The sequence below is a fragment of the Oryctolagus cuniculus genome, chromosome 10, assembly GCF_964237555.1.
Source record: "Oryctolagus cuniculus chromosome 10, mOryCun1.1, whole genome shotgun sequence".
NCBI lineage: Eukaryota > Metazoa > Chordata > Mammalia > Lagomorpha > Leporidae > Oryctolagus > Oryctolagus cuniculus.
This window is the reverse complement of record NC_091441.1, coordinates 70,536,410-70,559,252: the sequence shown is the minus strand read 5'-3', so window position 1 is coordinate 70,559,252 and position 22,843 is coordinate 70,536,410. Positions and strand designations below refer to the sequence as shown.

The window sequence follows — 22,843 nt, the reverse complement described above, 5'->3', positions numbered from 1 at the left end:
CATCTTCTGCTTTTCCAGGCCCTAGCAGAGAGCTGGATCAAAAGTAGAGCAGCCAGGATTCAAACAGGCACCCATATGGGATACTGGCACTGCAGGTGGTGGCTTTTCTGGCTACGCCACAGTGCCAGCCCCAGTTTTGTTTTTTTGTTTTTTGGGGTTTTTTTTTAGGGGGGAGGTAAAGATTTATTCATTTATTTGAACGTCAGAGTTAGAGAGAGGAAGAGACAGAGAGAGAGATCTTCTATCCTCTGGTGTACTCCCCAGAGGGCTGCAATGGCCAGGGCTGAGCTAAGCTGAAACCAGAAGTGTGGAGCTCATCACGGTTTCCCATGTGGATGGCAAGGGCCCAAAAGCTTGGGCCTTCCTCTGCTGTTTTTCTCAGCCCGTTAGCCAGGGAGCTGGATCAGAAGCAGAGCTGCCAGCTCACAGACCAGAACCCAAATGAGATACTGGCATTGCCAGCAGCAGCCTTGCTGGCTTTGGCACATTGCTGGCCCCTCCAAATTATTTTTTAATATTTAAATTAAGAGATCACACTTTCCATAATAATAATTAATCCATAGAGTTCACTTTTAAAAAAAAATTGGGGGTGTGGGTGTAGAGAAACAGAGATAGAGTTCCCATCTGCTGGTTTACCCCTCAGTTGCCTGCAATGGCTGGAACTGAACTAGCCTGAAGCCAGGAGCCAGGAACTCAATCTAAATCTGCCATGCGGGTGGCAGGGACCCAACCATTGGAACCATCATGGTTCTACTGAGGTCGGCATTGGCAAGAAGCTGGTGTCAGGAGCTGGAGGCAAGTGCAAAGCCCAGGTGCAGCCAGGCAGGATGTGGGCATCTTAGCCAGCACTAGGCTGAACGCCTGTTCCCCAAGCCCACTTCCCTTTCCTAATGGCAAAGGGAAAGATGTACTCCCAGCAGAGTGACCCATGGATGGCCCTGCCACAACCGAGAGGCAGGCTTAGGAATACCGGCATGCGACAGAGAACCGTATTATGAGGCCCCTGCTCTGGTGCTCTGAGATGGACACAGCATCGACTTATCTTGGATCCAGTCATGAGGAAACAGATAAACCATGTTGAGAGAGGTCCCACCATGCCGCTGGCCTAGATACCTTAAGATATCAGTGTCAGGGAAGACATTCCAGCCTCCTCCCAAGGAGACCTGCTGGGAAGCACTTCTGGAGAGAAGGGGCCAGGAGAGACAAGGATAGCAGTAAGGGACATCCTGGGGCAATTTAGGGCACTTTACTGAAGATGGTATGTTAAATCACTTGTTAATATATGCTCAGCTTCCTGTATGTGATAATTATTTTTATGTAGGGGAATGACCTTGTTTTGGTTTAGGAGTGAAGAGCCACAGGGACTGTAAAACCGCACAGGGAGAGATTGAGGGAGCAGGAACGGGAGAGCAGGAGTAGCAAAGTGTTGTTCATCAGGAGACTAAAAATAAAGCAGGTCTTAGCGGCTCCTGGTGGAGACTTGGTCTGCCTTCTCTCTCGCCCTCCATCCAAAATCTTATTGCAGTTTATGCTAATTGCCTCTTCATCTGCTTTTTAAGTCTGTTAATAGACTAGAAGCATCCTTTTAGAAGAATTGAAGTTTTAATCAAACCTCTGGAATCATTTACTCTTTGCATAATAGCACAGTAAGTGAGGCTTTATCCTACAATAATAGGATAGTTTGACTTGTAATTTTAAAGGCAAAAACTCAGGTATTGAAATTTGAGCTGGAGCATTCTAAGGAAGTGGGATTTGGTTGAGGAAATGTAAGATCAGGCAGATGATTCCAATTCTTATCTCTTGGTTTCCTTAAAGCTGTTCATTTTGTTCTAATCACTACTCTTTTCTGAATGTACTGATCAGGATGCCTCGTGCAGAAGCAAACTAGAAGTTGCGGACGGTAAGATGCAGCACGACAGTGATGGGGTGTGTGTGTGTGTGTGTGTGTGTGTGTGTGTTGTGTGTTGTGCATCGAGTCAGATGTAAGTAGAGTGAAATTCAAGTGCTTGGCAATGCAGAATCAACTTGAAAAACAAAAATTGATTAATACAGATTATAGTAAATTGTGGTTTTGGTGTTTTCAGATAATCTTTTGAAAATATCCTACAAAGTTTATATATATGTAAATTGCTTTTTGTTTTTTTCATAGAGGAGTGAATGTCATTCCTTTTCTAGAACTCATTGGGTTACCTGACAGCATAGTAAACATCCTGAAAAATTCCCAGAGTGGAAATGCACTGACAGCATATGCCATGTTTAAGGTGGGTGCTGTTCCACACAGGCTGCCCTGGTACTCGCAGACCTGACCCCTGACCTGCCTACTCTCCTTAAAGCTCCCCGTTCGCTCCCAGGAGTCCTTTACAACTGAAACCCTTGTGCTTCATCTCCTCTGTGTCTAGTAAAGTAAGGTTATCGAATTGTAAAGTGTAAATAAGACGATGGCTTTAGGAAGAAGTGCCTTCACGAGTAGAGGATCATTCCTGGCTTGCTGGGGTCAACATGAGACTCACCAATTCCTCTCCCCTCTGCAGAGATCTTTGTGCTACCTGACTTACTGCTGAAACGTAGCATTTATTTTACTGCTTATGATAGCTCACCTTTTCCTAGCAGGTGAAATAGTAAGGTTTAACCCAAACTGTTTTATGTGGTAAATCAGGCTTAGTTATTTGTCTTGTTTTAGATGTTCTTTGGATTCAGATGCCATTCTTTTTATAAATAGTTTCTATACCCATGGGCCTTGGAAGAGAAGACTCACTGTAAATTATAAGATTTAACCATATTGATATAATTTTCTCAATTGACAAATTCTTATGAGATTCTATGAAGCATCTACCAAAGAAAAAATGGGTAGAAAATGTTATTTTACTTCTGCTTACACAAAAATACCTGGAATCATGGCTTCCTAGTCCTATGCATAGTACTGTGTTCTGTCATCCTTACCAGAATCCTGTGAAATCTTTTACTGTAATTTTGGCTAGAGGACTAAAGCTTAATTGCTGAATTTTTCTAATTAAAGCATACTAAATTCATACATTATGACGTTTCTAGTTACATTGGGAATAAGGTAAGCTTAATAAATCACGTGTTCTTCTCCCACGTGGCTCTGGTGGCTCTGGATTTGTTTAGTGTTTGCTTTATTCGATGATGCGCTCCATGGACTTTAGAATGGAATCTTCCTTGTCTGGGTTTTTCCTCTGCCTGGGGTGGTTTGTCTGTGGAGCTGGGACTGAAACCTGACACTGTGCTGACGGCAGGTCAGTGATCAGTGCCAGTTGCGGTACCCCTCACTGTTTGCTATGAGGTGGGAAAGGGCGGGGTGGGTACAAATCCTCCTGTGTGTTTTCTGTAACCCATGATTTCTCAAGTAGAATGACACAGATTTATTACCTCCTGGAGGCAAAGCCCCAAAGTGAGGCGTGGCAGGGATGAGAAAATTGCTGGGTGGTGTGACCCCATGACATTGCTGCAGTGTGCTTGGTACTCATCCCTACTGTGTGCTGGGCACCACCCTAGGTCCTGGGAATATGCTACTCAAATACACAGTGCATGGGACCTGCTCCCCTTCCCCCACCCACCCAGGCGCTATGTTCTGGTGAATGGCATGGGGCAAAGAGACAGTTGGAGAGAAAAAGAAGAGCAAATTAAAAATGTACACACAGAGTGAGTGTATTCAGATGTTCAGTGCTGAGAAGAGAATGCACTAGGGCTGGGGTGTGTTTATGGAGCATTCCAGGGAGGTTGCAGTGTGAGAGCCAAGGCCCCTCTGAGAAGGCGAGAGTTGACTGGGCTGCTCCTGGGGAAAGAGTGTTCCAAGCAGAGACACCAGGGGCCAGGGTATGGGGTATTCAGGGCTAGTGGAGGGGGGAGAGCCAGCTCAGTGGCCTTGTCAGCCCTTGTAAGGACTTCAGCTTTTGCTCTGAATGTATGTAGAGCCATTGGGTGCTTCGAGCCTCTGACCTGTTTCGACACAGTCACTATGGCTGCCATGTTGGGAACAAACAGTAGCAGGGCAAGGGTGGGAGACAAATTACCTGGCAGGAGGTTATCACAGTAGCCTAAGGAAGGACCCAGGTGGTTGCAGGATGGTGGTGAGAAGTAGCTGGAGTCTGATGGGGTTTTCTAATGGTGTGGATATAAACGTGAGGGAAAGAGGATTGGAAGCCATACCATAGGTTGTGAGCCTGAGGTACTAGAAGTGTAGAGTTCCTGCTGCGATGGGAAGGACTTTGAGAGGAGCAGGCTGCAGTGGGACAGGTAAGGCAGGAGGTCAGCCTTGAACTAAGTAACTGTTGGGAAGGAAAGTGAAGGTCACTAGATGGCTGTCAATGGCTAGAATTCCAGGAAAAGTTTCAGGTCTAGAGATCTGAATGTAACAACCATCCATGTGTCGATGGCATTAGAGACAAGAAATGGGAGAACCACCAGGGAGGGAGGGGATGGCATAAGAAGAGGTCTAGGAGCCAGGTGTCGTCCTGTGGTCAGTGGCAGAGGTGTGGAGGGGCAGGTCTATCCTGGCACCGGGTGCAGGGAGTGTTGGGGACAGCAGGAGCTCCATCGTGTGGCTCTGATCGTTCTGGGGCAGGGTACAGATTGACAGCTGGATGTGTTTTTCTAGAAGTCCCTGCGACTCTGATGAGCAGTTTGATGAAGGGGTTAGCGTGAAAACTTTGTTGGAGTAAGTTGGAGAGAGGCTGGAGTGAGCATAGCCAGCCGTTTGCAAGGGCTTTGGTGAACAGCAGCCCAGCAGTCACACTCAGAATGCAGTGCAGCCTCGCTCCTGTCAAGGCCCCCTGTGGCCAGTCGTCTCCCCTTTGGTCCTGGTATATAAATCTCTGGTCAGAGGTGGAGCTGTGACCTGTCAGTACCGTGGGCACCACCATTTTACCACTTTTGACCTCATAGAAGTTCCCAGCTGGGATGCCAGGCCCAGAGTGAATTGTGATAGATAGCATAAGGCTCAGAAAAGTCAAGGAAAAGAATTTGGAAGTGGAGCTAACCCCACTAAGAGTAAATGTTTGCCTTGCTCTGTCTCTTGCCATCTGGAGAAGTTTGGTTCTGGTTTAGCTCCAGATACACAAGGGTACCTCAGAAAAACCATGGAAAATGGAATGCAAGGATTAGGTTTATTTTGGTGCAGAAGTTTTGTGTTTTTTTTTTTTTAATCCCTGGACATAGAATAGTTCATGAAAAGCGCATATTATGAACATAACCACACAGATAGTTATGCTAGATTTCAGCCTGTTGAAGCATTCATTTATCCTGGTTGGTTAGTCCCAGGAACTTTAATTTCAGCCCAGGTTTGCATAAGATGATAGTCCTAACCTGGTGTTGATCTGCCTGTTTGCTCTTTTTCTGAAGATTGCAACACCTGCCCGGTACACAGTGACCTTGGGAGGGACGTCCTTCACTGTGAAGTACCTGCGCAGCCGAGGCTACATGTCCACCCCGCCGCCCGTGAAGGAGTACCTGCAGGACCGCATGGAGGAGACCAAGGAGCTGCTCTCCGAGAAGATGGAGGAGACCAAGGACAGGCTCACTGAGAAGCTCCAGGAAACCAAAGAGAAAGTTTCTTTCAAGAAGAAAGTGGAGTAGGGTCCTTACACGACAGCAAACGCCTGTACTCCGATCCTTTGGGGACTGGGCAAAGATGTGTGCTTCTGGGTTGTTTTATATTTTTGTTTTTGTTGGTGGTTAGTCGCCTGACTATTGTAGTAGTCTGAGGGCTAAAGAATTCAGATACTGTTGTACAGTTAAATATCACAAGAAAAATCAGTGTTTTTTGAAAGGAAAGAATGAACCCTGTATAAGTCTCTCACAGCAGCAGCCATAAGCAGTGGCTGCCGTCTTAGGCATCAGAGTTCCCTGTGAGGCTCTTCAGGGTCCTGTTTGCTGCAGCTTTCACTGGCTGTGCTGGACTCCTCAGATAACTGTTAACCCTGCTAACGCTCATGTGTCCACTAAGGTTTTAACTGTATTTTCCCTGTGGAGACAAACTAGCATCATCAGAACTGCCTGTGAATAAGCGGGGAGTTAGTCTTTCTATAAAAAATTATCTTAACAGTTACCTACGCATTAAAGTATAGACCCTATTAGATGAAGAAAGGCAAATAAAAATTCAGTCATATATTTGTAAATGAGATGTACTGGTTATATGTACATAGGAAATGGACCTTTAAACTGATTTTTACCTGAAGCTCATCATTATCAAAATTTTTAAAGCAATCTCTATGGCCATAGTACCTTTTCAAAGCCGTGCATTGGTGGTGATCAGCGGATGGAAAACATGGTTGTGAGTCCTGGGTGTCCTCTCTGACTCGTGTCTCAGAAGACAAGTGATATGATTGCCCTGTGGGTGTGCTGTGAGGCCACGTGTTCCTGCACAGCTGCCTGGCGCGGGAGACAGGGTGGCCTCCATTGTCTCCTCATGGAGCCCGCACAGCTCGTGCAGCAAACCAGTGTCTTTCTTTCAGTGTTAATGTTGATTGCATCATGGAGCAAATTTTTTAAGTTGCTGCTGATTTTTTGTTGTTGTTGAAATAGCAAAATTGTCATTAAATGACCTTTTTGAAATGATGTCTGGCCATTGTTGGACACAAGAGCTGCCCTGACAGTGGCACGCGTGAGTTTGCGTGTGTCTGTTTCCTTTTGCTCTCTCAGCTTTTACTTCCATTGCAACAAGGGAGCTGGAGTTGGAGGAGAAAGTAGTCTCTTGATGGTGTCTGCTTTGCCTTCTCTGCTAATATGACAGAGTGTTGGTGGGTTTGCCACACGGTCCTGCAGGGAGCCCTGCTATTTGGCAGGATTGTTTTTTCAACCAAATTTTTAGTTAGGCCAAAGTTTTAAAGAGTGGTTTAAAGGGGAGAAATGCCTTTGATTCACGTGTGCTATGTTGGAGTACTTTTTCAGCGAGCGCGCTGCAGCTGGCATCTCTGTGGAGATGGAGTGGGGATGAGGGCAGGAGCTGGCTGTGCTTTCTTGTGCCGCTGTCTCCGGCTGCCGAGCGGGAATGCCCTCTCCACCCCAGCCACCCCTTTGCACGTCTGATCATTAACGTGTTGTAGTACATTTATTAAATCACATTTTTGCAGCTATTAAATGCTAAGATATTAATAGATTTCTTGTTTCTTTTTTTCTCAGTCATTTGAGATTGCCTATGAAATCCTGGGCTATATGAAATGCTTCTAAAACTATTTTCTTTTTACTTTTTCTATCACACAGAGCATATTTTCCAGTGAGATAAACTGAGTGTTCTTAGTTTATTATTAGTGATACTAATAATATTGAGACCAAAGTTTGCTTTTTCTGCTAGACTTCTTTTGTTCAGTCCCTGGAGTGCTGCTGCCATGCAGCAGTGTGACTGTGCTGTGTTTCTCCAGCTAGAGACGCGGAGGTACTGCCCGTGAGTGCTTTGGAATGCTGTAGTGCTCTTGTCATTATTTGGCATCAGGAATTGCACAGAAACACTCTTGCCAGCACATTGCTAGCCTAATACTTAAGGCGAAGTACGAATAGCTTATAAGGATCACTATAGGGGGCAGCTGGGTAAAGCTGCCACCTGCCACACCAGCATCCCATGGTGGGTGCAGATTTATGTCCTGGCTGCTCCACTTCCAATCCAGCTACCTGATAATAGCCTGGGAAAAGCAGCGGAAGATGGCCCAAAGGTTTGTGCTCCTGCCACCCACGTGGGAGACCTGGAGGAAGCTCCTGGCCTGCCTTCAGCCTGGCCCAGCACTGTCCATTGCAGCCATCTAGGGAGTGAAACAGCAGATAGAAGATCTCTCTCCCTCTCTGTGTAGCTCTGACTTTCAAAATAAATAAATAGATCACTGTAACATGTTGAGGTTAGGATATTAATAGCAGGCCAACAAAATATAATCATGTCAAATTAAAACCTCAAAAATACGTGACAGATAGATAGATACACATATTAATCCTCATCACCTTTACACTAAGGCTTACTCTGGGTTTATTCCCCCATAGCTTCTGGGGCCTGTGAGGGAGGCAGAGCTGCTCCTGCATTTCTGTGAGATGCGTTGATGGTGGAAAGGGAGCCAGGAGTTAGCGCTGCCTAAAGAAAATGGACAGAAAGGTGTGCTCAGCAGACTGATCATTCAAATGAGAAATGGATTAGACAGGAGACTTAGCTTATTCAAGAGTGACAGCAGAACCAGCCTTTAACAAACCACATCAGATGACATCTGTTGTTGTCACAGCTTCTGCCTACAGCAATGCTGCTTACAAGATCAGCAAAGGAGAAAAGCAAGCATTTTGCAAAGATTACTTCCTCCCCGTAGTGAAAATAAAAGGATGCCTTCAGGTGTAATCGTGTGTTTCTTGGTTGTCACAGAAGCTGCCCCACTCACTCAAAAATGAAAGACGGCGATGCACTGCTCATGCTCCAGATGAGAGGGCGCCCCTGGCTGGCTCCCGTGAGTGATTCCAGGAGTGGTTGATGCCTACCTCACAGGAGGTGATTGGAGAAAGGAAGGGAGGAGATGTGTGAGACACAGTGAGTTACTTTCTCGTCCTTGGCACTGGGTTAGGCCATCTCCAGTATTTCATACCAGATGTGAGCCAGGACTCAGCAGAACGCAGCATCAGTAGTGAAAGGGACAGATGAGGCAGAAGGAAAATGAGCACATCTGGAATAACGTTTTTAGAAGGTACTTTTGATTTCTGAATTACTAAAGGAGTCCATCTCAGGTAGCCCATGGTGGGGTAACAGACTTGTTTTCACTTTCTGACTTGAATACCATCCAGATTTTCCAAAGGTCTAAAATAAAAGGCGAAGTATTTTCAAATAATTTTCACCTGTTCAGACCTCCCCCCCCCCCCCAACCTTTAAAGTATTTTTTGGTTTGAGAAGCTCATTACTAACTGCCTACATCAGTGCCAGGGTCTTTCAGTGCATTGGCCCAGATGCCCACAGGGCTGTGGTGGACATTCAGAGAGGGAAGTAGAGGCCTCAGCACTGGCAGCATAACCCTCAAAACCAGAGAACTGCAGAACCACACATGCATTTTATTTACTCTGCAAATGTTAGGTCTTGGGAGGCCAGCGTTGTGGTGTAGCGGGTGAAGTCACCACCTACAGTGCCGGAATCTCCTATGGGTGCTGGTTCGAGTCCCGGCAGCTCCACTTCTGATCCAGCTCTCTGCTATGGCCTGGGAAAGCAGTAGAAGATGGCCCAAGTCCTTGGGCCCCTGCACCCGCGTGGGAGACCTGGAAGAAGCTCCTGGCTTCTGGCTTCAGATCGGCACAGCTCCGGCTGTTGGGGCCAATTGGGGAGTGAACCAGTGGATGGAAGACACTCTCTCTCTCTCTCTCTCTCTCTCTCTCTCTTCCCCGCCCTCGCCTTCTCTCTGTGTATAACTCTGACTTTCAAATAAATAAATAAATCTTAAAAAAAAAATTGGTCTCGGGCCTATTTGCATATCACATACTCATGGGTAGGGTTGGTCCTAAGTGGAGTTGACTAGAAGAGACAGCAGGGGTCAAAGACCGCGTTCTTCCCTCACGGAGGAGATGGGGTGCTTTTAGAACCCAGAATACATGATCAGCCAGGAATTTTGGCTTGCTCCTCCAGTTCTTAAAGATTTTTCCCTACACATAGGCTTGTAACTTACTTGAGAAATGCTGAGTCAGGCCTGTAGACTAGGTTTTCCTCCAGTGACATTTTTGTGCCTTTGTGGCTTCTGTGTTAAGTTTGTTCACATTAACTAGTCAAAACAAGCTTCTGATTGTCTTGCTTCTCGGAGGTTAGGCTTTGAAAATCCAGCTGAGTTCCCTGTGCATCACTGACAGTAATAACCACGGGCCCCAATTACTCTAGGGCAGTTATCTGGCTGGTTGCTAAGCTTGATCGTCCTGGTAGAAAGAAGGTTCTGATTTCAGAACTGCAGAGGGCAGTGTTGAATCCTGTCCCTTCCTGATGACAACTGGACGGTGCTGGAGAGGAAGGGCCCCAGGAGAGCAGGTGCACGCAGAGAAGCCTTCTCACCCCGAGTCCCCTCTGGGCCAGGAAGACCCCGCCTGCTGCCCACACGTCTTGGCACCAGCTGGGCACGTCTGTGCTGGGGGGTGCAGTTTTGCCTCTGGGTCCCCAGGATTGGGGCAGGCATGGCCCATGCTTCAGTGAGAGCAGGATGGGCTGTCAGCTGGGCCTGATGAATAGCATTACAGGCTCTCATGTGGGGGCAACAGCCTAACAACCTCCATGCTATTTATTTTGGTAATATGAATTTCTCCTTGACCAGATACAAAAGTTTATGGAGAAAGTTTATCTTTGGTGTAAAACATTTTGAAATCATGCAGCATTTTTTCATGAAGTTTTTGAAGATCGCATATGTGGGGAGCAACTGGGAGCAACTCGGACTAGACTAAGTTACTGGAATTAAGACTTATTCTATGCATCTGCTCTCCCACAATATGGCACTGGGAGAGGAGGAAACAGCTTCTACACAGCTGCCTCCAGTTCAACCAATAAACTGTAGGACCTGCTCCTGATTGGAGGAGAGCAGCGTACTCGGCGTGTGGGTAGCAGAGTTGGGATTGGTGGAAGAGGACTATAAAGGAGGAGAGAGACACCATGCACCAGGAACATCTAGGGGAACATCTATCTGAAGGAACACCTGTGCAGCCCCCGAGAGAGCCGGCCGGCTGTGTGCCGCTCCCCCGCGGAAGTGGGGAAAGTGGCTAGGGGGAACCGCCCTTCCACGGAGGTGGAAGGGTCGGTAGCCAACCCGGGAAGAACCAGCAGCAAACCCGGGAAGGGCCGCGCAGACAAAAGAACAGCGCAGGGTCCTGTGTCGTTCCTCCACGAAGACGGGGAGCGACAGCATATGCATGGATATCATGAAAGTTTTTGGTAGGAAACGTCTTTTAATTACATTTTACCATGAATTTTTTTGGAGTACTCATACCTGGTGAAAGCCAACCTTTTAGACTATTTTGATACTTTCATCAAGGCAGCTCTACCATTTGATATACAGAATCATGGTGATTCTATATCTTCCCTCATACCAATCAGACGTGTAACTCCATAAAACCTGATATTTCTTTAAAGCCACAAACAGCATTTTCTCTCTATGCATTTGTGCTTCATATGCTCCTCTACATGCCAGATTTGAGATTCTGCAATGACCAAAGCATGTTTTGACTAATTTGTATTTTACTGAATTTGAGTCAGTATTTTATTTTCTTATGTAAGAAAACCACTACTTTGGTTCTTTTAGGCTAAGGGCTCCAACCCACAGCGCTGATCGATCTGCTGCTGCAGTCTGGGTGGAGCCATGGGGTCCTATCACCACGCACTCTTCAGCCCTTGTTAGAGAAGATGCAGGGGCTGACACTGGCTCAGTGGGGAAAGCTGCTGCATATGATGCTGGCTTAGTACCAGTTCATGTCCTGGCTGCTTCACTTCCAATCCAGCTCCCTGCTAATGTGCCTGGGAAAGCAGTGGAAGATGGATCAAGTGCTTGGGCCCCCCTGCACCTACGTGGGAGACCTAGGTGGAGTTCCAGGATCCTGGCGTCAGTCTGGCCCTGCCCTGGCTGTTGGGGCCATCTGGGGAGTGAACCAACAGATGGAAGATTCTCTAACTCTGCCTTTCAAATAAATAAACCTTTAAAATGAAAAGTAGACCGTGGTGGTACATGACATGCGTTCTTCTTTTAGTCCAGAAATGAAAGACAAGTCTCAGTTTCCAAAACAAAGTTAAAAATATCCTCAAGTAAGTGATGTGCCCATGACCTAGCGCACCTTCTGTTGAGAAACCAAGACCATTCATTCATTTCATTCTTTGGCAAGCATTTCAGATCAATAGTTCTTGAGTCATAAGTCCCAGGCTTGCTGGCGGAGCTGTAGGATTTGATGTTTTGTTGGACGCAGAAGGACACAGAGACACACGAAGAGAGCCGCAACCGAAAGAGCAGGGTCCGAAGCTCACCCCCTGCTTCCAGGTCAGCTCCTCCCTGCGTGCCAGGCACCGGGCAGCTGGAACACACTCTGGGACTGCTGCACTTCGATCAAGCCAATTCACTGGGACTCCCTACCCTGTCTCCGGCTGGTACCTCCCACCTTCTGTTGGCTTTCTGTCACTCTTCATTCTCTGAGATGCTGCTCTGTGTCTGCAGAGTGATGGGGAGGGGCGACAGTCATGCTCTGTGACCTCAGTTTCTGACTGCAGGAAAGAAGCGTGAATTTCTCGCATTCTAGCTTCATTTTCCTCTCAGCCTGCACTGGACAGTGGGACAGGAGGTCTGTGCGAGCCAGCTCAGGGCTGTCGTCTGTCACCATCTGGGTGAGCCAGCCTCGGCAAAGCACTTAGCAGCTATTTTTAAACTCCCAAATCCATACTTGAGAGCTAGTACTGAGAGGTTCTGTAACTAAGTAGTTATTATATATCTGTATCAGCCTTAAGTACCTGACACACCCAAAGAGGACTTGACTCCAGGAAATCCCAATGCCCCCTCGGTACCAAACGAGTCTGTGTTTCCTGCTTGCTGCAGAGCTTGTATCTGGCGTGGTCAATGCCAGCACAGATTGGAATTTTCCATTTAATTGCTGCCAATCACTGGAACATCTGAAGTGATGGGGAGCTGGCATGAGTGGAAAATTCTAGTGCTGAGCAGTTTAGAATACCCCTGATTAAGAACTATTGGGGCCGGCGCCGCGGCTCACTAAGCTAATCCTCCACCTAGCGGCGCCGGCACACCGGGTTCTAGTCCCGGTCGGGGCGCTGGATTCTGTCCCGGTTGCCCCTCTTCCAGGCCAGCTCTCTGCTATGGCCCGGGAGTGCAGTGGAGGATGGCCCAAGTGCTTGGGCCCTGCACCCTATGGGAGACCAGGAGAAGCACCTGGCTCCTGCCTTCGGATTAGCGCAGTGCACAGGCCGCAGCGCGCCAGCCGTGGCGGCCATTGGAGGGTGAACCAACGGCAAAGGAAGACCTTTCTCTCTGTCTCTCTCTCACTGTCCACTCTGCCTGTCCAAAAAAAAAAAAAAAAAACTATTGGGTTTCACCAGAATACAGAAGTTGGCCTCTCTTGAGTCCTGTGAAAATTCTTAACCCTAAACCAACACTTGTATTGTATCACACACTCAAAAATCTGTTGAGAGGGTCGATCTCATGCTACATGTTCCGGCTACAGTAACTGAACAGCGCAGGCAATGTGCCCCGCAAGCTGGCGGCTGTGCGCACGGGGACCTGGCTGCCGCGCAGAGCTGTGCCCGGGCAGTGCCGCGTCTGGTGAGCCTGACAGGCTGGGCTTTCCTGTGGCCCAGGTTGGGTTGGTCCGCTGCCCAGCATCCCCTCTGGACGCCAAGGATGGTCTGGGCGGCAGCCTCTCCCGTCTCTGCTTGTCCAAAACACGCAGAGACAGCAACTAGGAGAGGTATCAGAGTGAGGAAGGTGGACACGCGGTCATGTACATCTGTTAGGGCAAAGCCCAGGTGCCTGCAGAGAACGGGCAGGCCGACCGGCAGGGGGCGCCACATGGGGCCTGTTTCATCAACGCTGGCTCGCACCCACCTGCTCATCAAGAGCCAGAAAGGAAATGATTGTTGAACCCTTTCTTCTAAGGAAACCCTTGTGGGTGTTAACGTCTTACTATATGGTTGTTAAAACACACACACACACACACACACACACACACACACAAAAACAAAACTCCACCTCCCCACCCCGAACCGGAGGTGTGCGTGCACCGCCGTCCAGGGACGCAGCCTCCGCAGCTAGCGGTGCAGCTAGCTGGTGCCAGGAGCCACGTGTGCGTGCTTGAAAACCTTTGTTGGAGGCTTTGGGCCTGGCCGTTTGCTCTTCTCCAAAGGCGGGCTGCTGGGAGCCGGCGCGGCGCTCCCTGCAGGGACGGAAAATCAGCGTCGTTTTCATGGCATCTGAAGCCGCAGTCGCTAGTCACAAGAGTGAAAGCGCCTTACTGACGTCCAGTGAAAGGCCGGGCAGTGACTGGCGCCGTCTCTGAGGAGCTGTAGGAGCTGTAGGACGAGCACATCCCCGCGCGCGCGCTGCCAAGCACGTGTCGCGGCGCCGTTCGCAGATGAGACCTAAAACTCGGGTGAAGCGAGGATCTGAACCATCCCGGCCTCTTTAAGCACAAGGCCTGCGCTGCCCTTTGGAGTCGGAAATATGCAGGAAGCCACGTCACCTCTGACCCCAGGCCAAAGACAGGCAGGAGAAATGGGGCCGCCACTTAGCTGGGGCAGCGGGGTGGGGGTGCAGCACCTCCATCACGTCGCTGCCGCCAGTGCTGCGTGCGAGCAGGAGGGACGAACGCAACTCCACAAACGGAAGTGGCCTCGTGGGCAGGCTCAGCTGTGCCGGAGCCACTGCCACCAGGGCACTCCACAGTTCATGGAAAATGGCACTGAAACAAATGCACTTGGGTGAGGCTGGACAGGACACCTGGTTTCTTCTTTTTCTATTTCACGTTTCCCACTCACTTTCTGAAGAGTCCTTGCGGCCTGCAGCTTGTTTGTCTTAAATGTGCGTGCTTGCTGGAGCCTGTACTTTCAGTCACCACTTGGCTGTGTTCAAACCACCACAGCCGTCTCTTTGCAAAGGAGAGTGTGAAGTACAGTGAATGGCGTTTGCATCATTAAGGGCCAAAGCTGACAGAAACATGGCATTAACACAGAGCTGTACAAATGCGAAGGTCTTACCTTTTGGCTGCTGTTTTGAAAACGTGCATCTTAATGTGAATCCATCTGAACAAAACAGATGAACGGAAGCTCCTGAGAGCAGTCTGGCCATGCTGCTCCAAGGGGAAGACTCGGAATCAGGTGCCCCGGGGCAGGCGTCACCACAGGGAGAGTAGGGGAAGCATGGTGTTTGGGGCAGGAGCCCTGAAGGATTCCCTGGGGGCTGGGGCAGCCTGCTGGCTATGATTTCTGCTTAGCAGGTAACAGCTCTGCGTTGCAAAAACAAGCCAGTGCTTACAATAAATTGGTCAAAGACAGACAGGAATTGCTCAGCTTCAGAAACTAGAGGGGTTTGGTGACAAGCAGCAATGAAGTGGAGAAGTCCCCGATGTCACCAGGTCAGGAAGCCCAGGACAGCAGAGGGACTGTTGTCAAGGCCAGGGGCATCTGACAGTAAGCGGTGGTACAGCCGGAAAGGAGAGGCTGCAGAAATGGGTGTGGTGTGTGTGTGTGTGTGCGCGCGCGTGCGGCCAGGAGTCGTTCAGAGGCACGACTCACGCTTTTCCCTCCCATTCACTCCTCTCAGCTGCTTCCTCTCAGCAGCTCCTGGATCCTGGACTAGTCCTTTGCTTCCAGGGGGATCCACACGAGACAGCTACTGAAGTGACAAGTGGCGCAGACTCGCAGTGGCAGGGTGGGGAGGGCCCTGCTTCGTCGGGGTTGCTGAATCAGACCACACCAATTAGGGATCGCAGCCCTGACGTGGCCCCGCGCCCCCTTCCTTCCTGATGTCACTGCTAGCAAGTCTGGAGCCCGTTCCTTACAATTTCTCTAATGATTTGCTGAGTTCAGAGATTACAACATTTCTTCCAGAGCTTATTAGTGACTCTCTTAAGAGGAAGAAATCCTTTCCTTAATTGCTCTTTTCCTTAGTGCTATTTTCTAATCCTCTTTCCAAAATAATCTTAAAAGACATTAAATCAGTGGGTGTGACAACAAGAACTTCGGGCCCTCCCAATTACTTACATGAGAAGTTTTGAAATTACAGGTTCCATTTGTTCCATTACAAGGATGCAGAAACGCAAAAGAGAGGTTCTTGCTGAATTCACGCATTCTAGTTTGGTAGATCGTGCGGGGCCTGTGCGTGGAAAATCAGGTCACCTGTGGACACAGGTAGTGATAGCTTAGGGATGATATCCTGACGTGTTGATGCAGGCCACTTAGAATCTGAAGCCCTCTGAGGCCTAGGAGTTGCATGCGTCTGTCGTGGGTTCCCTGGCAGCATGGCGGCCCTCCAGAACCCGGGCGCCCTCAGATGGCCAACAGTGCTCTGGGTACCCCACCCCCACCCCCACCCCCAGCGCTCCATGTGGAGCCCAGAGTCGGGGAAGGAATCCTGCGATGTGATCCCACCAGAGCTGTTTCGAGCCAAATATGAAGTAATGACTTTTGAAAAGCCAGAGTGACTGACAGCTGAGTGGAAAGTTTAGCTGGGGCACCACTGGAAGTGCGTTCCTGAGACAGGTGTTAAACACTCGTCACTTTTTCCCATGTGTGTGCTTTGCTGCTGACACATAAAAACAAAAGAAACACCCGGGGGACAAATGTTTGTCACTGTTTATTTTTAATGATTTTGTGGTATGGTCTGGCCACAGCATTAAGAACAAGCAGAAAAATCTTGATTTCATGACTAAGAAAACAGCATTTAGAGCAACATCTTTCTTTAAAGTGTTTGTTACAGACCTCAGGCCTCAGAACTCTGTACCGGCGCTCAGTTCAAAGGGGCAGATATACGACAGTGGAAATCTTTCTCTATGTAACTGGGAATCAAGCTGAAAAGCAAAGTGGTTCTTAAAAAAGACTTTAATGACTTCTGATTATCATAGCTCACAAACAGATAATGAAAACTTCAAATACATTTGTACTTTCTTAATAGATTGCCTTGCAATAAAAATTAAATGACCGAAATGCCGTGAATAGTATTGTACATATTTTTAAAACAGCTTTAAACTAGACAAGCATACAATGAGAAAATGTGATTTTTGAAAGCCACAGAATGAAAAACAGCAGTATGCTAACAAGCAGGTTAAAATGAGCCGGTTTCACTGTCAGTGAAGTTTAAGCCTCAGCTCTGGTACAGGCACACAGCTCAGAACCTTCTCACACTCGCTGGTTCTCCCAAGAGGTCAAACTTAGTAGAGGGAGCTTCGTGTCTGACAGTAACGCACCTCTGTCCTAATGCTGGGTCCCTCGGGTGCACCCTGCGGTGTGCAGAGGGGGCCCCCATGCAATGCCCATGCGAGAGGGTCATCCAATGCCCTTTTAGATGGGTTCTGGAAGAAGGGCTGACCTCACCCACTCAGCACTGACAGTGACACCATGGGGGCCTTTCCACCTTACGGAGGAGCGCAGGAGTGACAGGTCTGACTTTTGGGATGTTCCAGAAGTGGCACATATGCCACGGCAAAGAAAACACATGGGATTTATGGGAATTAAAAACTGCAAATAGGGATCTGGCAGGCAAACTTCTATGGACTGATTTTTATGGACAACAATCAGGGGTCCCCATGCCCTGGATTCAACTCTGCTTTTCACGAACATGGTGTTACAAGTCTTTCTTCCTTTAACAAAATATTAGAACACGTGGAGAAAATACAGTGGTCACAATCGGACACTAACAACCGAGCTGGAAGGGAGGTGTAACTTAACACACAGCTGAATGCGTCGTCTCTGGCCGATGGCAGAACCTCGTTTTGGAGGGATGAGGATTGCCGAGGGGACACCAGAAGGAATGGACAGGACAGTTTTCACGTGGCTGGCAGGCAGCCAGTTTCCATCTAAAAATGTGTAACCCATACACATTTTTTTCCTCAGACCAGGCTCTTCTCTTGAATGCACTTGGCTTTCCCTCCCAGCTCTACTGTTAGTTCATTGGCTCCACAGCTTCAGTTCATACAGGAAAAAGGCACAGAGAGACTTGGGGCCCACGTGGGCATAAATGCCCCTGTAGCTAAGCAGTGCCCCTTGCTGCAGGCAGAGTTACTCAGGGTTGACAGTTTTAACAACAAAAAAGGTGCACCTTGCACTGAAGCTGGACACCTTGCTTGTCCTGCAACATGGGATCCTGTGAGTTCAAAAAGCAAGCTGAAAAGTCCACATTTTTCCCGGACTCAAACAGAACAAACACTGGTCCAAATGAGCACAACGAACATGATTATAATCGGAAGCATCTGGTGGCAACCACAGAGCCGTGGGGCTTTTCCAAATTGACTTTAAGTGTTTTCACAGCAAAGACGCAACTCTGGATTGCTAATATATATGCTGGTCATAAACTGTTGCTTGCTCAGACTTCTTTCCCTTGTGTTATAATATTGATATTTAATAGGAAAATAAACTACATAGACTTTTATCTGTATGCATCCATTTGCAAATTTCCTTACAAAAGAGGACGAAGCACATAGGCATTCACAAATTCTATGCCCTTTCTGTTAAAATTGGTATGATCTGTACATTATTTTACAGTATGAACAATTTGCTGTTCTACCCATTGGGTAGGATATGTGCATAATATATTCAACTTATGTACAGCACCTTACAAATAAAAACCTAAGAAAAGACAGACAACTGAGAAAGCACCATTGCAAGTGAGGCACAGCAAAGGTGGGCGCATCGAGGGCAGGAGGGGGCTCTGTTCCCATTTCTGCTGCAGTGGGAACACCGGGTGCCTAAGTGGCTTGAAAACTGCCACGCCGGTCTCTGCAAGCAGAGGGCGCCTGCGACAGGCGCGTGCAGCCGGGATGTGCTCTCCACATCCTCTGACTCCTACCGCGATGCACACAAACAAGCACACGCCGAGGGAGGCAAGCCAAGGAGGAAGGAAGACGGTGCTGTCCCAGCAAGTCATCCTAGGCTCCCGGACAGCAGCCTCCTGCAGTGGGGGCAGAAGCAGCAGCAGCAAGCAAATGAATGCCCCACCCTGGCAGTGACACAAACCTGAACAACGTGAGAGATGCGGCGCTATGGGTGTAGAAATAACATAGGGTAAATGACATCTGGATTCCTAGACAACGTGGGCTACTGCATGGTGCAGAGTGCTTTATGCTGTGGGCAGTGCAGCTGCTGAGACCTCTCCTTTGTGACCTGGGGTGAATGCAACGTCTCCTGTCCCCTGTCACCGTTACAGAGTGTGATTCCCCACTTTACAGAAGGGAGACAGCTTCCCTTGACAACTTGCTCTTCCTAAATTCACTGAGGATGCGGCCCCCAGTCAAGGGGAGCAGAGGAAGGTCTGGAGGGGCTCAGGCTCGCACATAAAGGTTGGGCAGCCGCTGGTGCAGACAAGGGGAGGGGCTGCAACCGTGTTACTGGGGCCCAGGAGTGGCACCAAGCACTGGCTCTAATCACTTAGATAAGAAAAGCAAAGGGGAACAGGAACCAAGTACCCTCCCCAGTTTAGCTTTCCCTCATACACTGTGGAGCTTTGGACGGTCTAAGAAAAATGCATGGCAGGCAACTAGAATGAGTGTTGCTTCCCTAAGTAGCACAACTCAGCACGCACCTGCAAGCAGGCTCTCTTTTGAGGGGAGCAATGGGTGGCACGCTGGCAGTCTCTGTAGATCAGCCCAAGTCTGGTGTGAGGACACAGTTAGGAGTCTTACAGAGAACAATCAGGTGCAACATGGGAAGTCACTCAGGTCCCAGAGGGGAACCACTGGCTCTGAGGGAGAATCAGTGATCTGAACAGATTCTTCTAGGTCAGAGGTACTGTCTAAAGCACCTCCTGTTAAGTCCTTCTCATTGTGATAAAGACGATCAAATGGAGAAACTTAGAAAGTCAAGAATCACTCATGTGTGTACCCAGTTCCTATGCAGGTGTCAAGCGACCTCTCCATTTCTGCTGGTTCCTGTTTCATCTCTTGTCAGTTTGAGCTAAAATTAGTGAATAAAAGAACAGTCCTTGTGATAAACTTTTGTAACTTTTAAATAGTCTCCCCTGCTATGTTGGGCATTCTTATAGGCTGGACATGTGTCCGTGTGTGTGTGTGTGTGTGTGTGTGTTTGCATGCGTGCCTGAGGTATGGGAGGGTGGTCTGGTTTCATTATCAATAAAAAGTAGATCAACTTTTAAAAGCAAAATTGGTTCCACAATCTCTTTTGCATTAACGATTGCTTTAGTGTGTGAGGACCGCCAGGATTTCTGAAAAGCAAATCTGTGCCAGAAGACTGTGTTCTCACAGATGGGATTCAGCATGCCTTGTGCTTCACACTGCTGGAAGCCCCCGGGACAAGGGAGAGAAGTCCCTGGGGGCGTTCCGGGGTGCTTGTTCCCTCCAGATGTTTCTCCCAGCACCACAGTCCCTGCTGGAAATCTTCACTCATTCTTAGAGCAGGCAGGAAAGTAAGGACTGTGCAACTTGTCTTGAGTCGGAGCTGGAAGGAGAGGTCACCTGATTTAACATCTGGATTGATGATGATCCTCTCCCCTGGCCAGTCCACCTGGGTCCCCAAAAGTGAGGTCTCAACTGGAGGACAAGGGGGAGGCTTTGGGTCATGGCAGTCCCAGCTGCTCTCAAGTTCAGACTTGAAAAACAGCGGGAAAGGCCAGCTCTGACCGGGGTGACCTCTGCCCTGACAGCCCCCTGAGCTCCACTGGGACAAGACTGAGTCCAGCCTCCGAATTTCCACTGCGTCCCTCAAGTGTACGTCAAACAGGGTCATCTGCCTATAATGACAACCCCAGTCCTCCAGGCAAACAAAAGCCCAGTGACCTACCCACCTACCAAGATGAGAAGCAGAAACCAGCAGACTGGGGTGAGATAGGACTTGGGTTCAGCAACCAGCCTCTCCAGCCCTCAGCTTAAGGGCACCTCACAGAGGAAGCGTCACCTCCGAGACCCACGGGCAGACGCCATCGCGTGCACGTGTGCATACATGCTGATTTGGCGCGAAAGCTGCATGGATGGTGGGCATGGAATCAGTGCGTTCTGAGCAGAGGCTCCGCCCCTGGGCATGCCACCTCGGTGCAGCACTCACCGCGAGTACTGGCTGCTGCTGGCACAAAAGCCAGCACTTACATCTGCAGAAGACAGAAGGTTTTTCTGTTTGTTTGTAAGAATGAATGTTTGTAAATATTAGGAATATTAAAACTGAGAATATTTAGAATTCATTTTCTAGTTGCATTTTAACTGCAAGTTGTGCTTTTTTATCCTGTGCTCTTAACATCATCCCCCACGGCCCCTCCTCTGCTGACCACGCTTCCTGAGGGTTTGGGGGGGAGGGGGCCAAGCCCCGCAGGAAGGCGTGGCGCCAGGGGTGGGGGCGTCCAGGGCACGCATCCTCTCAGACTGTATCGCCAATGCCCGAGAGACGCCATGGCTGTGTGTACCGCCTTGGGCTTCTTCCTAGGTGTCAGAAGCCATTGTTGGCATGGCTCGCCCATGAAGGCCATGTGGGGGCGACTGTCCCTGCAGAAGGCCTGCTCTGAGTCTCCAGGAAAGTGGGGGGAGGCGGTGAGGGGCACACTGAGAAGTCACATATTTCAACAGTACTCAAATAGCCACCTTGCACTTTCAACAATTTATTGCATAAAATAAAATATGTATCTGAATATATTTCATGCTACAGTGAAAAAAAATCTAAATTACGGGAGGAACGGCACTAGCGGAGGGGGAGGGCAGCGCCGCGTGGTACTGGATACATAAATGCATGTGTCGTTTCCTTTTTATAAAATATGTGGCTGAGAACGCTCAGAGTAACTCAGATAACAAGCCTGAAATGCCACACTTGGTGTTTCCTGTCTCTCACCCAAAAGGGTTTCAGAGGCTTCAGGGACACACTGCTACTTGATGTGAATTCTAGCAGCAGGGATAGCTTTCCTTTATTTGCCTAAGTTGGTGAACACCAGGCTATATCCTCAAATACCTTTCGTTGCAGGACTCTGGGGAACATTCTGGGGTATCCCCTGGGCCTAGGAACAATGCACAGGTGAAGAGACAACACACAGAATTCCAGGTGCAAACAGTGCCCTCCTAGATAAACATGAAGGTAGTGCAAGCTTTGAGACACAGCAGCACAACACAGAGGAGTTCCTTGCATTCATCCGACTTCTCCACTTTAGACCTTGGCACACAAAACAGGAATTTTGACTCATACTCTTAAAACAAAAGAAAAGTTCCACACCTTGGAGGAAAAAGCAGACTGGCTGATTCTTCCTCCCGATAATATATAATAATGCTTCCTTTTTGATTCCATGAATTATAAAACCGGCCACTGTGGCCTCACTCATCCGCAGTCTCCTTTCAGAATTAAATCATTCAAATGCCTCTGCAGGTTCAATTTCACCCTCTCTTCACAGCATCCCTTTCTCACTTTTCCCCCCTGCCCACCCTGTGCCAAAACCATTCCCGCCCCAACCCCCGCCCCCAAATAAACACTGTTCGCGGTCAAACCGGATGGAAGTTTGTATTATTTCAGTGTAGTTTACATGCAATTCCCCTGAAAGGACTCAGAAACAAAGACTGTGTTTGCACATTTGGTTTTACTTAGTTGTACCACGTAAAACTGAACAACACTGTGCACAGGAGGGGCCCAGCGCGGCCTCCTCCTGCCTCGGTGTCTTTCTCCTCGAGTCAAGTGCACCGTTGGAAGCGATCAGACCAGGTTCCCGGGCTTCCTATCCTTGCCTTTGGTGGGTACTACTGTGCTCTCTGGGTTGTTCTGCACAAACTGCAGTCTGCTGCCCCTGTGCGTGTTGCTGCCGTGCTGGTGATGGAAGAAAGAGGCGCCTGGGCAGCGGCCCACCACCTCGCTGTAGGGCGGGGGCGGCCCCTCTAGCCTCCCGTGACTGCTGCACGTGGTTGCACTGATGCCCGAGTTGCTGCTCGGCGGGCACGGGCCCCCGTTGTACATGGAGATGTCTATCAAATCACTGTCAAATATGGTTCGGTTGGGAGGGGCCCTCACGGACTCCCGGTTGAGTTCCAGCTGCTGTTCAGGGTCCCGGAGCTGCAGGGTGCAGGGCCCCTGGTAAGGAGGCGGCTCTTCACCGTCGGACAGGGAGATGGTGGGAGGGAGGTCGATCTCGTGCTGCACATATGGGTAAGTGGGCTGGAAGCGGCTGAACCGATCCCTCTGGATAAAGGCCGGGGCAGTGAACCTGTCCCTGGCCCGCGGGGCATACATGAT

At 49.0% G+C, this 22,843-nt stretch overlaps 2 protein-coding genes across 9 annotated transcripts in view; one reads left to right on the top strand and one right to left on the bottom strand.

Annotated features, from left to right (window-relative positions):
* FAM210A (family with sequence similarity 210 member A) overlaps window positions 1-7,114 on the top strand; it is a 36,299-nt gene extending 29,185 nt beyond the window's left edge. The window contains exons 3-4 of the mRNA XM_008260993.4: window positions 2,150-2,261; window positions 5,359-7,114. Coding sequence (XP_008259215.1) covers window positions 2,150-2,261; window positions 5,359-5,592 — 346 coding nt within the window. The 3' untranslated portion in view covers window positions 5,593-7,114. The remainder of the gene's footprint in view (window positions 1-2,149; window positions 2,262-5,358) is intronic.
* LDLRAD4 (low density lipoprotein receptor class A domain containing 4) overlaps window positions 1-22,843 on the bottom strand; it is a 273,217-nt gene that overhangs the window by 5,446 nt on the left and 244,928 nt on the right. For all 8 annotated transcript variants that reach the window (XM_051852199.2, XM_070050536.1, XM_070050537.1 and 5 more), the window contains one exon: window positions 1-22,843. This exon is cut by the window's left edge and continues 5,446 nt beyond it. In XM_051852199.2, the coding sequence (XP_051708159.1) occupies window positions 22,310-22,843 (534 nt within the window). In that variant the 3' untranslated portion in view covers window positions 1-22,309.